The sequence below is a fragment of the Chiloscyllium plagiosum genome, unplaced genomic scaffold, assembly GCF_037043375.1.
Source record: "Chiloscyllium plagiosum isolate Xiang-an unplaced genomic scaffold, Cpla_swu_hap1 HiC_scaffold_6, whole genome shotgun sequence".
In the NCBI taxonomy this organism is placed as follows: domain Eukaryota; kingdom Metazoa; phylum Chordata; class Chondrichthyes; order Orectolobiformes; family Hemiscylliidae; genus Chiloscyllium; species Chiloscyllium plagiosum.
Window position 1 is genome coordinate 55,806,205 of NW_028270144.1, and position 12,586 is coordinate 55,818,790.

Consider the following 12,586-nt stretch of genomic DNA (forward strand, 5'->3'; position numbering starts at 1 on the left):
CACTTCCCCTATCTCTTCTGACTCCATGCACAACTTCCCACAACTGTCCTTGATTGGCCCTAATCTTACTCTAGCCATTCTTTTATCCCTTCCAACAACTTCTCATGTCCCCTCCTTGCTGATCTTACTTCTCTTTTTAGGTCTTTCCTGGCTACCTTGTAACTCTCAATCACTGAGCCTTCACATCACATCCTAACATAAGCACTCTTCTTCCTCCTCTTATCTATGTCTCTATAATTGTTGCAAAATATAAGAATATAAATGCCTAGATATTCACAAACATTATCTATTGTATACTATATTATTCTATCCTTCTAAAGGATAGAAAATTCAGATTGGGCATGATTTTTGAAATAAAGTAGGATCCGGTTTAACCCTTTCAGTAAATTTACTGTATTGTAAACTGTTAGAAAATATGCTTTGTCTACTTGGTTTGAAAAAGATATCAACTAAAATATTTATACATTGTGTCAATCTTACAATGTATTAAATTATTTTTCTTCATAAGAAAATGCAAATGCCTAGTTATATTCTATGCTGTAATGTTCAAAATGATCTCTTGATTGTATGCCTAAATGAAATCCATAATATGCAGATTGGTAACTGCCAGAATGAACTTACATAGAACATAGAAAAGTACAGCATAGAACAGGCCCTTAGGCCCACGATGTTCTGCTGAGACTTAATCCTAATGTAAAATATGGACCTCTCAGCTCACTGCTATCCATGTGCATGTCCAGCAGTCGCTTAAATGTCCCCAATGACTTCACTTCCACCACCTCAACTGGCAACACATTCCATGCATTCACAACTCTCTGTGTAAAGAACCTACCTCTGATGTCTCCTTTATACCTTCCTCCTAATATCTTCAAACTATGACTTCGCGTATCAGTCAATCCTGCCCTGGGGAAAAGTCTCTGGCTATTGACTCTATCCATTCCTCAGATTATTTTGTACACCTCGATCAGGTCTCCTCTCTTCCTCCTTCTCTCCAGAGAGAAAAGTCCAAGCTTATTCAACCTTTCTTCATACGGCAAGCCCTCCGGTCCAGGCAGCATCCTGGTAAACCTTCTTTGCACCCTCTCCAAAGCCTCTGTATCTTTCCTATAGTAGGGCGACCAGAACTGGACACAATATTCCAAGTGTGGTCTCAACAGGGACTTGTAGAGCGGCAGCAAAACCTCGTGGCTCTTCAACTTTATCCCCTTGTTAATGAAAGCCAAAACACCATATGCTTTCTTAACAACCCTATCCACTTGAGCGGCACCTTTGAGGGATCTATGTACTTGCACACCCAGATCCCTCTGTTCCTCCACTTTGCCAAGAATCCTATCTTTAATCCTATATTCAGCATTCGAGTTCGACCTTCCAAAATGCATCACTTTACATTTATCCAGGTTGAACTCCATCTGCCATTTCTCAGCCCAGCTCTGCATCCTGTCTATGTCACGCTGCAGCCTGCAGCAGCCCTCTATACTATCGATGACACTTCCAACCTTTGTGTCATCTGCAAATTTACTAACCTACCCCTCAACCCCCTCATCCAAGTCATTTATAAAAACTACAAAGAGCAGAGGCGCAAGAACAGAGCCCTACTGTTGAAGACCACTGCGATTAATCTTTTCGTTAAGCCTGGGTATAAGAATTAACTGAGAAAAATTTTGCCCAAAGGCATTTGTATGTAACAGATGGTGGTACGGTGGCTAGCAGTGCTGCCTCACAGCGCCAGAGACCCGGGTTCAATTCCCGCCTCGGGCAACTGTCTGAGTGGAGTTTGCACATTCTCCCTGTGTCTGCGTGGGTTTCCTCCGGGTGCTCCAGTTTCCTCCCACAGTCCAAAGATGTGCAGGTTAGGTGAATTGGCCATTCTAAATTGCCCAATAGGGAGGGTCTCCAATTAACTAGTGTTAGGTTGAGGGGAATGGGTCTGGGTGGATTGCTCTTTGGAGGATCGGTGTGGACTTGTTGGGCCGAAGGGCCTGTTTCCATACTGTAAGTAATCTAATCTAATTTAATCCAAATTTTGACTGTAAGGAGAACCAATCTGGTATGGCGTAATGACATAATAACTGCAACTGCAACTCCAAACTGCAATAAAAATGTCTCCGACAATAAAACATACATAACTACTGAATAAATACTTTAATGAGAAGTATGTTTATTATCTTTTGAACATCATGTAACAGTGACACCAATTTAAATATGGTGTATGCATTTATTATGGTTTTTATTGGACAACATCAGATTAAAATAAATTTTGTTCAAAATTAAAGCATTTTCAATAATACTTCAAAAGTTATCCTTACATTTTGTAAAATAAATAAAGGAATAATGAATGTAGCCCTTTAATTCTCTACTAACTGTGTTTACCCATTGGCTAAGAATCCCATATCTTTAGTAAAATAAACAAGTAGTTTGCTGATTAAAGTAAAATCAAGAAAATGAAACGTGACCATAATTTTCATTGAACTATTCAAAAAATGAATACATTCCCATTTATGCAAAATTGTTCTTTTCTTCAAAAAATTGTGCAAATACAGAATGTTTGACTTGAATGAAGTACAATTTTTTTTGTAAATGTTGCAAAATGTTATAAACATTGATCATATTTTCTACTACAAACATCTACATATATTGTACCATATTTTAAAGTAAGGTTTGAGGTTCTGTAACATACTTGTATATCCTTATTCAAACAAATATATGATCAGATAATAATTTAAAAGCAAATGAAATCCAAAGGAACAGAACAGACCTCCTTAAAATAAACTTACAAAACGTACAGAAAATAATAGCTTTCCTGGATTTTAAGACAATCATATTTGGTTTTTCAGAAAATAAAATATTGAAGAATTCGACTGACTATTTCCTGGATTATTTACTTTCACAGGAAGAAAAGACGATCAGCCAACTCTAAGTCAGGTTCTCTATGAACATTCTGAGCCACTAGAGTTGTAAGTTTGAAGGCATATTGGCATGGAGCTGGCAAGCGAATTACACCCTGTAAAAGAACCAAATATGTGTATTTTAAATAAGAAAGATGTAAAGGGACAAACACAGTTAAAGCTGTTCAAAATACACAAACTTTCTTCAGCGAGTGGGTAGAGATGATTGTTAATGCTGTATTCAGGTAAGTCAGAAAGATTACAAATAAAATGAATGCTGTACATAATGGTGAGGAAATTACCAAATAATTCAATGAACTGCCAGATGTATAACATTATTTTACATCAAACAAAGTTCATTGATGTTGATTCAAAGATGAGAATAAAATTAATAAGAAGTGGGTTATGGAGTCAGAGTCATGGAGATGTACAGAATGGAAAAGACCCTTCCGTCTAATTCATCCATGCTGACCAGATATACCAAATTAATCTAGTACCATTTACAAGCATTTGGTCCATATCCCTCTAAACCTTTACTATTCGCATACCCATCAAGATACCTTTTAAATGTTTAATTGTACCAACCTCTGGCAGGCCATTCCATACACACACCACCCTTTATGTGAAACAGTTATCTCCTTAGGTACCTTTTAAACTTTCCCCTCTCATCCTAAACCTATGACCTCTACCACAACCCAGGGCAAAGAGCTTGTCTATTTACCCTATCTATGTGCCTCATGATTTTATAAACCACTGTAAGGTCACCCCTCAGCTTCCATCTCTCCAGGGAAAACACCTCCAGCCAATTCAGCCTCTCCCTATAGCTCAAACCCTACAACCCTGGCAAAATCCTTGTAAATCTTTTATGAACTTTTTCAAGTTTCACAACAAACTTCCTATAGCAGGGAGACCAGAATTGCATGCAATATTCCAAAATGGCTTAACCAATATCCTGACCAGCCATAACACAATCTCCCAACTCCTATACTCAATGTTCTGTCCAATAAAGGAAAGCATACCAAATGCCTTCTTCACTGCCTACCTGTGACTTCACTTTTAAAAAACAATGAACCTGCAAACCAAGGTCTATTTGTTCAGCAACATGCCCCAGGATCTTACCATTAAGCGTATAAATCCTGCCCTGATTTGCCTTTCCAAAATGCAGCACCTCATTTATCTAAATTAAACTCCATCTGCCACTCCCAGCCCATTGGCCCATCTGATCAAGATCCCGTTATACTATGAAGTAACCTTCTTCGCTGTCCACTACACCTCTAATTTTGGTGTCATCTGCAAACTTACTAACGATACCTCATACGTGCACATCCAAATCAATTATATAAATGACAAAAAGTAATGGACCCAGCACCAATCCTTGTGGCACACCACTGGTCACAGGCCTCCAGTCTGAAAAGCAACCCTCCACCACCACCCTGTCTTCTACCTTTGAGCCAGTTCTGTATCCAAATGCTAGTTCTCCCTGTATTCCATGTGATCTAACCTTGCTCACCAGTCTATCATGGGGAACCTTGTCGAACGCCTTATTGAAGTCCGTATTGGTCACTGCCCTCAATACTCTTTGTTACTTTTTCAAAAAACTCAATCAAGTTAGAGAGACATGATTTCCCATGCACAAAGCCATGTTGACTATCCCTAATCAGTCCTTGCCTATCCAAGTACATATAAATCCTGTCGCTCCGGTTTCCTTCCAACAACGAGCCCAGTCCTGATGTCAGGCTCACTGGTTTATAGATCTCTGACTTTTCCTTACCAACTTTCTTAAATAGTGGCACTATATTAGCCAACTCCCAGTCTTCCAGCAACTCACCTGTGACTGTGGATTATAGAAATATCTCAGCAAGGGGCCCATAGATCACTTCCCCAGCTTCCCACAGAGTTGTAGGGTACACCTGATCACCTGGGGATTTATCCACCTTTATGCATGTTAAGACATTCAGCGCCACCTCCTTTGCAATGTGGACATTTTTCAAGATGTCATCATTTATTTCCGCACATTCAATATCTTCCATGTCCTTCTCCACAGTAAACACTAATACCAAATACTCTTTTAGTATCTTCTCCCATCTCCTGCGGTCCCACACATAGGTTGACTTGCTGATCTTTGAAGGGTTCTAATCTCTCCCTTTTGTCCTTAATGTATTTATAAAATCCCTTTGGATTCTCCTTAACCCTATTTGCCAAAGCTTCCCAGTGTCACCTTTTTTCCAATCCTGATTTCCCTCTTCAGTATACACCTACTCCCTTTATACTCTAAAGATTCACTTGATCTCTGCTGTCTATACCTGACATATGTTTCCTTCTTATTCTTAACCAAAACCTCAATCTCTCTAGTCATCCAGCATTCCCTACACATGCTAGCCTCGCCTTTCATACTCTCCTTATCTAATTTTTGAATGCTTCCAATTTTCCTGTGAACATCATCCTCTACCTCCACTGCCCCCCCCCCCCCCCACCCCCAAATCAACTTTTGAAAGTTCTTGCCTAATACCGTTAAAATTGGCCTTCCTCCAATTTAGAACTTCAACTTTTAGATCTGGTCTATCTTTTTCCATTAGTATTTTAAAGCTAATTAAATTATGGTTGCTGGCCTCAAAATGCTCCTGCACTGACACCTCAGTCACTTATCTTTGACAAATCACAGAAAGGACATATGCACGCCTTTGGAGAGTTAACTTGTTTCAGAGTTGCACGACTTTGAATTTAAAAGGGAATGAACAATAACCAACACTTTTATAAACAGCATGCCTTAAAGTAAGCTAATTTCAGCAGTGGGAGAATCTATAGACAAAACTACAATTGCTACCAATGTGAAATCACATTTGCTTCATTATAAGGCCTCCAAGAGGATTTGCATTATTAACCTGAGAAGGCTTAATTTAACTTATGCATAGAAATATATGCAGCATTGTTGAACAAAGAGGAGTTCTGTTGTTCCAATCTTGGCTTCTTTCTAGAAATTTGTAGCCATAATTAATTTTAGGTGGTAAGGAAAACAATCTATAGAATGATATAGTGTGAAATATAATAACAAGGTGTTTGGCTGAAGTGCTTCAACAGTTTTTTATTTGACTTAATTCTATATTTTCATTAAGAAAAGCAGGGCAAACTATATATAAAACACTTTATAATATACTTTAAAACAAACAGAAGTTACATCTTCCTATAGTGATATACCTGAGATCAACTACTTATCATAAAGGAAAGTACAAAAGCCAAATCCCATTCCGCAGAAGAGCACCCAGTACATCAAAATAAAAATGCTTGTGTTGTTACTTAAGTTTAATTGAAACAATTGCTCTACTTTTAATTCCAAAATGCCGATAGAAAACAAGCAGAAGGCAGTTAATATTATTCTACCATCCATCCACCAGGTTCTGATATTGGTCAACTTCTTTGAATAGGTAAATTAAGTCCTGACTGTGACATTGAGGCATGACTGTACTGTGAAACAGTAAATTAACTGTGAAGTAGTGGCAGCTCCCATTTCAGATCAAATCAAGTGAATGATGAATAGTGACCCAGAAAAGGCTGAGGCACATTAGGCCACCCTGTGGGCCAGGAGAGGAGGATATGTTTGTCTGGGCCTCTCAGGCCTTAGAGGCCTTGAGCCTCTCTTGCTCCATGACTTCTGTTCTTTCCCAATTGTAGATTCCAGCCCATTCCTCATTGTCTTACCTGACCATAGGGAACATATCCAGCCATGCTCAGCAGCAAATGGCATCAGAATTCCTCTTCCTGTTTTGATTGTGGAATGAATTCACTTTGTCTATGTTTTTGAGGAATTTCAATGAAATGAAACTAAGCCAATGCATGGTGATGGTTTTGAGACTTACATGGTTGGCCTATTAAATGTGTCTGCATGACTTAAAGCTCAGCACATTGTTCAAGGAGATCTTGAGAGACAAAATTTACATGTATTTGGAAAGGCAAGGACTGATATTGCATGAAAATCATGTCTCACTAACTTAATTTTTGAATAAGTGATGAAGTGGATTGATGAAAGCATGGTTCATGGACTTCAGTAATGCATTTGACAAGGTTCCTCATGGTAAACTACTCAGCAAGATTCGATTATATAGAATATAGGAAAAACTAGCCATTTCGATACAGAACTGGCTCAAAGATAGGAGACAGAGGATGGTAGTGGAGGGTTGCTTTCCAGACTGGAGGTCTGTGACTAGCAGTGTGCCATAAGGATTGGTGGTGGGTCCACTGTTTTTTGTTATTTATATAAATGGATGTGAACACAGGAGGTATGGTTAGTAAGTTTGCAAATGACATAAAAGCTAGTAGTGTAGTGGACAGCGAAGAAGGTTACCTCAGAGCACAACAGGACTTTGATCAGATGGACCAGTGGGCCGAGGAGTGGCAGATGGAGTTCAATTCAGATAAATGAGAGATGCTGCATTTTGAAAAAGCAAATCATGACAGGACCTATACAATTAATACTAAGGTCCTGAGGAGTGTTACTGAACAAAGAGACCTTGGATTACAGGTTCATGGTTCCTTGAAAGTAGTTGCAGGTAGATAGGGTAGTGAAGGTGGTGTTTGGTATGCTTTTCTTTTTTGGTCAGTGCATTGAGCATAGGAGTTGAGAGGTCATGCTGGGGCTGGAAAGGGCATTGGTTAGGACACCTTTGCATTCAATTCTGGTCTCCCTGCTATAGGAATGATGTTGTGAAACTTGAAAGGGTACAGAAAAAAATTACAAGAATAGTGCCAGGGTTGGAGGGTTTGATCCATAGAGAGGCTGCATAGGCTGAGGAGGCTATTTTCCCTGGAACATCGGAGGCTGAGGCTAGAAGTATATAAAATCATGAGAGACACAAAGGGTGAAGAGCCAAGATCTTTTCCTCCACGATAGCAGAGTCCAAAACTAGAGGGCACAGGTTTGAGATGAGGGGGGGGGAACTTAAAAGGGACCTGAGGGGCAATTCTTTCATGGTGATGCATGAATGGAATGAGCAGCCAAAGGAAGTGGTGGAGGTTGGAACAATTATAACATTTAAAAGACATCTGGATGGGTACATGGATAGGAAGGGTTTAAGAGGTATATGGGGCAAATGCTGTAAAATGGGACTAGATTAATTTAGGATGTCTGGTTGGCATAGACAAGTTGGACTGAAGGGTATGTTTCCATGCTGTGCAACTCTATGACTCTAAGTGAATTCTCAGATGGGAACATTAGGCCCAGCAAATTAAAATGGACCAAAACTTGACATCTTAGTTAATTTGGGCGTGCTGAGTGCTTTACAACCCATACTTCGTCCACCCACACCTCACCGACTGCTCCCCTTATTATCTTAGCAACTGATTCTACACTAAAAAGTAAGGTGTTAGCAGTAATAATCTATACAAACTGGTTGATATCAGTCAAACTTTATAACTCTGATCTTTGAAGCTGCTTTAATTTAATCTGATATATCATGGGGCAAATTCAAATTTAGCTTCTAATATTTTATCAAGTTTTAAGGCTTTCTAAAACCCACCATCTCAAAACTATATTAAGAGTTGCATTATTCATTCAAGTTATAATTAATCTTACAGATCTGAGTTAATGTCAACAGTAACAAAATGCTGTTCAGAGGGTCAAATAATTCAATACATAAAATAGCAATTTGCATGTACATGTAAAATATATGGGCTAAATTTTACCAAAAATTAGCGAATTGTCAATTTTGGGATGTTCCATAAACAGATTCTTCCAGTGTGCTATCTCACATATTTCTTCACTGCTCACTTCATTATATATGCACTATGTCTATATGGTACTGTGCTCTCAGAGGCAGCAGTTGGAGTTGCCTCTGGTGGGGCATTCTGGGATTTCAAGCACCAGTGCCAGATTTAAAGTCCAGCTATCCACTAGGTCATTAATGGTCCGCCACGAATAGCCCTTCTTAGTCCTTAGAGTGGAAGCAAATGAAAAGAGCAGTTTATGAGGGAACTTATATGGCACGAGTGAGTCTTCATTGCAAATAAAAGCTCACATTTGGGTATGTATATCTAATTTACATCATCTGTCTGATTGACAACATTGTAATTGTAGCCAAAAGGATTGAGCTTTCACAGGTCACCATTTCTTAGCACTTCCATAATATCCAGTGTAACATAATATCTTGTCACAGTTCAATGTGAAAGCAGTAAGTGTTGGAAAGCCTTCAAACAGCTGAAAAGGTTAACTTTTATTAAACAGGAAGAGTGAAGAAAAAGGAAACAAAATATTACATCTGCTTTTGAAAATAGAAAAATTGTGATCACTTATTTTTAGTGGAGAGAATATTATTGTCCTAACAGCAGTTATGTGTTGTCAAATCAATTCCTGGAAATTGAGAGTGCCAGATTTTATCAAGGGTAATAGTTACTACAAAATAATTGCAGAATTGGAGAAAGAATGAAAACAGTTATAAATTAATAATCTATTCATTTTATCAAAGTCTACTCACTGGCCAGTTGTAATAGAGGTGGCACATCTTGTAAGTTAGTCTCTGCACATGGTCTGGTTTCATGCTACTATTGTCATATACAACATTGTAGTATGTTGGAGAAACAGTGCCTTGGCACGCACATTGACTGATTAGGAAGAAGTCATACCTGTCAATATGATATAACAAATTTAGGTCACATTTAAGAACATTTAAGAGAAGAGTGAACTACAGTATTTGAGTCTTTGTAGGTAATGTTTTAATTTATTACAAGTCCTTTATTGACCTCAAGCTTGCACTTATGGAGCAAAATGTCTATCTCCTTCTGACAAGGTTGCACCTAATGTTCCAGAACTGTGGATTATGACTCCTTATAGTGGAAGACCCAAATTCCATGACTCAAATCACACAGCTTGTTCTTGGAGGTTGCAATCCCTTGAAAAATGTGACTTTAAAGGTTCAAGAGCATCGAATGTAGTCACAGAGTCATACAGCATGGAAACAAACCCTTCAGTCCAACCAGTCCAAGCCGAATGTTAAGCTAAACTAGTCGACTCGTGGCCCATATCCCTCCAAACCTTGCCTATTCATGTACTTATACAACTGTCTTTTAACATTGTAACTGTGCCCATATCCACACTAGTGCCCCCAAATTTTGCCCCTAGTCTTCAAAACCTCCCCATCCTAGGAAAAAGACACCTACCATAAACATATTTTATACCCCTTATGATTTTATGAACCTTTATAAGGTCATCTCTTAACCTCCTATGCTCCAGTGAAAAACTCCCAGTCTACGCATTCTTTCTTTATACTTCAAGCCTTCCATACCCGGCAACATCATAGAACATAGAACATTACAGCACATTACAAACCCTTCAGCCCTTGATGTTGTGCCAACCTGTGAATCCAATTTGAAGCCCTTGCAACCTAAACCATTCCATTTAAATCTATATATTTATCCAATAACTATTTAAATGCCCTTAAATTGGTGAGTCTACTACTGTTGCAGGCAGGGCATTCCACATCCTTACTACTCTGAGTAAAGAAACTACCTCTGACATTTATCCTATACTATTACCCCTCAATTTAAAGCTATGTCCCCTCATGCGAGACATTACCATCCTTGGAAAAAGGCTATCACTATCCACCCTATTTAACCCTCTGATTACTTTGTATGTCTCAATTAAATAACCTCTCAACTTTCTTCTCGCTAATGAAAACAGCCTCAAGTCCCTCAGCCTTTCCTCATAAGACCTTTCCTCCATACCTAGCAACATCCTAGCAAATCTCCTGTGAACCCTTTCCAAAGCTCTTTTCTATAATGTGGTAACCAGAACATAGAACAATACAGCACAGAACACGGTGGCACAGTGGTCAGCACAGCGCCAGAGACCTGGGTTCAATTCCCGCCTCGGGCGACTGTGTGTGTGGAGTTTGCACGTTCTCCCCGTGTTTGCGTGGGTTTCCTCCGGGTGCTCCGGTTTCCTCCCACAGTCCAAAAATGTGCAGGTTAGGTGAATTGGCCATGGTAAATTGCCCATAGTGTTAGGTGAAGGGATAAATGTAGGGGAATGGGTCTGGGTGGGTTGGGCTTCGGTGGGTCGGTGTGGACTTGTTGGACCAAACGGCCTGTTTCCACACTATAAGTAATCTAATCCAATCAAACCCTATGAATTTGGGTGGCAATGTTCAGGGATTTATGCACATGATCACCAAGTTCTCTCTGCTCATTTACCTTACCATTAGCCCAGTACCTGGTATTCCTGCTGTTCCTTCCAAAATGAATCACCTCACACTTCTCCACATTAAACTCCATTTGCCACCTCTTCACCCAGCTCTGCATCTTATCTTTACCCCTCTGCAACATCCTTCAGCACTATCCACAACTCCACAGACCTTAGTGTCATTCGCAAATTTACTAACCCATCTTTCTATGCTCTCATCCAGGTCATTTATAAAAATGACAAACAGCAGTGGCCCCACACAGATCCTTGCAATTCACAACTAGTAACTGAACTCCAGGATGAACATCTCCCATCTATCACCACCCTCTGGCTTCTTTCAGCTAGCCAATTTCCAATCCAAACTGTGAAATCACCCTCAACCCCATGCCTCCTTATTTTGTGCAGTAGCCCACCATGGGTAACCTTATCAAATGCCTTGCTGATATCCATATACACCACATCAACTGCTTTACCCTCATCCATCTATTTGGTCACCTTCTCAAAGAACTCAATAAGGTTTGTAATGCATGACCTACCCTTCACAAAACTGTGTTGACTATCCCTAATCAACTTACTCCTTTCTAAATGATTATAAATCCTATCTCTAATAACCTTTTCCAACACTTTACCTACAAATGAAGTAAGGGTCACTGGTGCATAATTACCAGGGTTGTCTCTACTCCCCTTCTTGAAAAAGGGGACAACATTTGCTATCGTCCAATCTTCTGGCACCATTCCTGTAGACAGTGACAACATAAAGAACAAAGCCAAAGGCTCTGCAAACTTCTCTCTGGCTTCCCAGAGAATCCTCTGATAAATCCCATTCAGCCCGGGCGACTTGTCTATTTTCACACTTTCCAGAATTGCTAACACCTCCTCCTTTTGAACCTCAATCCCATCTAGTCTAGTCTAGTAGTCTGTATCTCAGTATTCTCCTCAACAACTTTGTCTTTTTCCAGTGTGATTACTGATTTAAAATATTCATTTAGCGCTTCTCCTATCTCCTCTGACTTCACACACAATTTCCTACTACTTTCTTTGATTGGCCCTAATCTTACTCTAGTCACTCTTTTATTCCTGACATACCTATAGAAAGCTTTAGGGTTTTCCTTGATCCTAGCTGCTAATGACTTCTCATGTCCTCTCCTGGCTCCTCTTAGCTCTCTGTTTAGGTCCTTCCTGGCTAACTTGTAACTCTCAAGTGTTTTAACTGAGCCTTCACATCTCATCTTAACATAAGCCGCCTTCTTCCTCTTGACAAATGATTCAACTTGTTTAGTAAACCACAGCTCCCTTAAACATCCTGATAAATATCTTCTGAACTCTCTCTAGCTTAATAATATCCTTCCTTTAACAGGGCAACCAGACCTGGACAGTAGCCCACAAGTGGTTAGCACTGCTGCCTCACAGAGCCAGGGACCCAGGTTTGATTCCACTCTCAGGCTTTGTGGAATTTGCACATTCTCCCAGTGCCTGTGTAGGTTTCCTCTGGGTGTTCCCACAGCTCAAAGATGTGCCGCTTAGGTGGATTGAC

The 12,586-nt window shown here is 39.6% G+C and overlaps 1 protein-coding gene across 1 annotated transcript in view; it reads right to left on the reverse strand.

Moving 5' to 3' along the window:
• Positions 1 to 2,144: 2,144 nt before the first annotated feature.
• LOC122551133 (piwi-like protein 4) overlaps positions 2,145 to 12,586 on the reverse strand; it is a 161,072-nt gene continuing 150,630 nt past the window's right edge. The window contains exons 18-19 of the mRNA XM_087987788.1: positions 9,350 to 9,497; positions 2,145 to 3,001 (exon numbers count right to left, since the gene is read on the reverse strand). Of these exons, the coding sequence (XP_087843914.1) occupies positions 2,885 to 3,001; positions 9,350 to 9,497 (265 nt within the window). The 3' untranslated portion in view covers positions 2,145 to 2,884. The remainder of the gene's footprint in view (positions 3,002 to 9,349; positions 9,498 to 12,586) is intronic.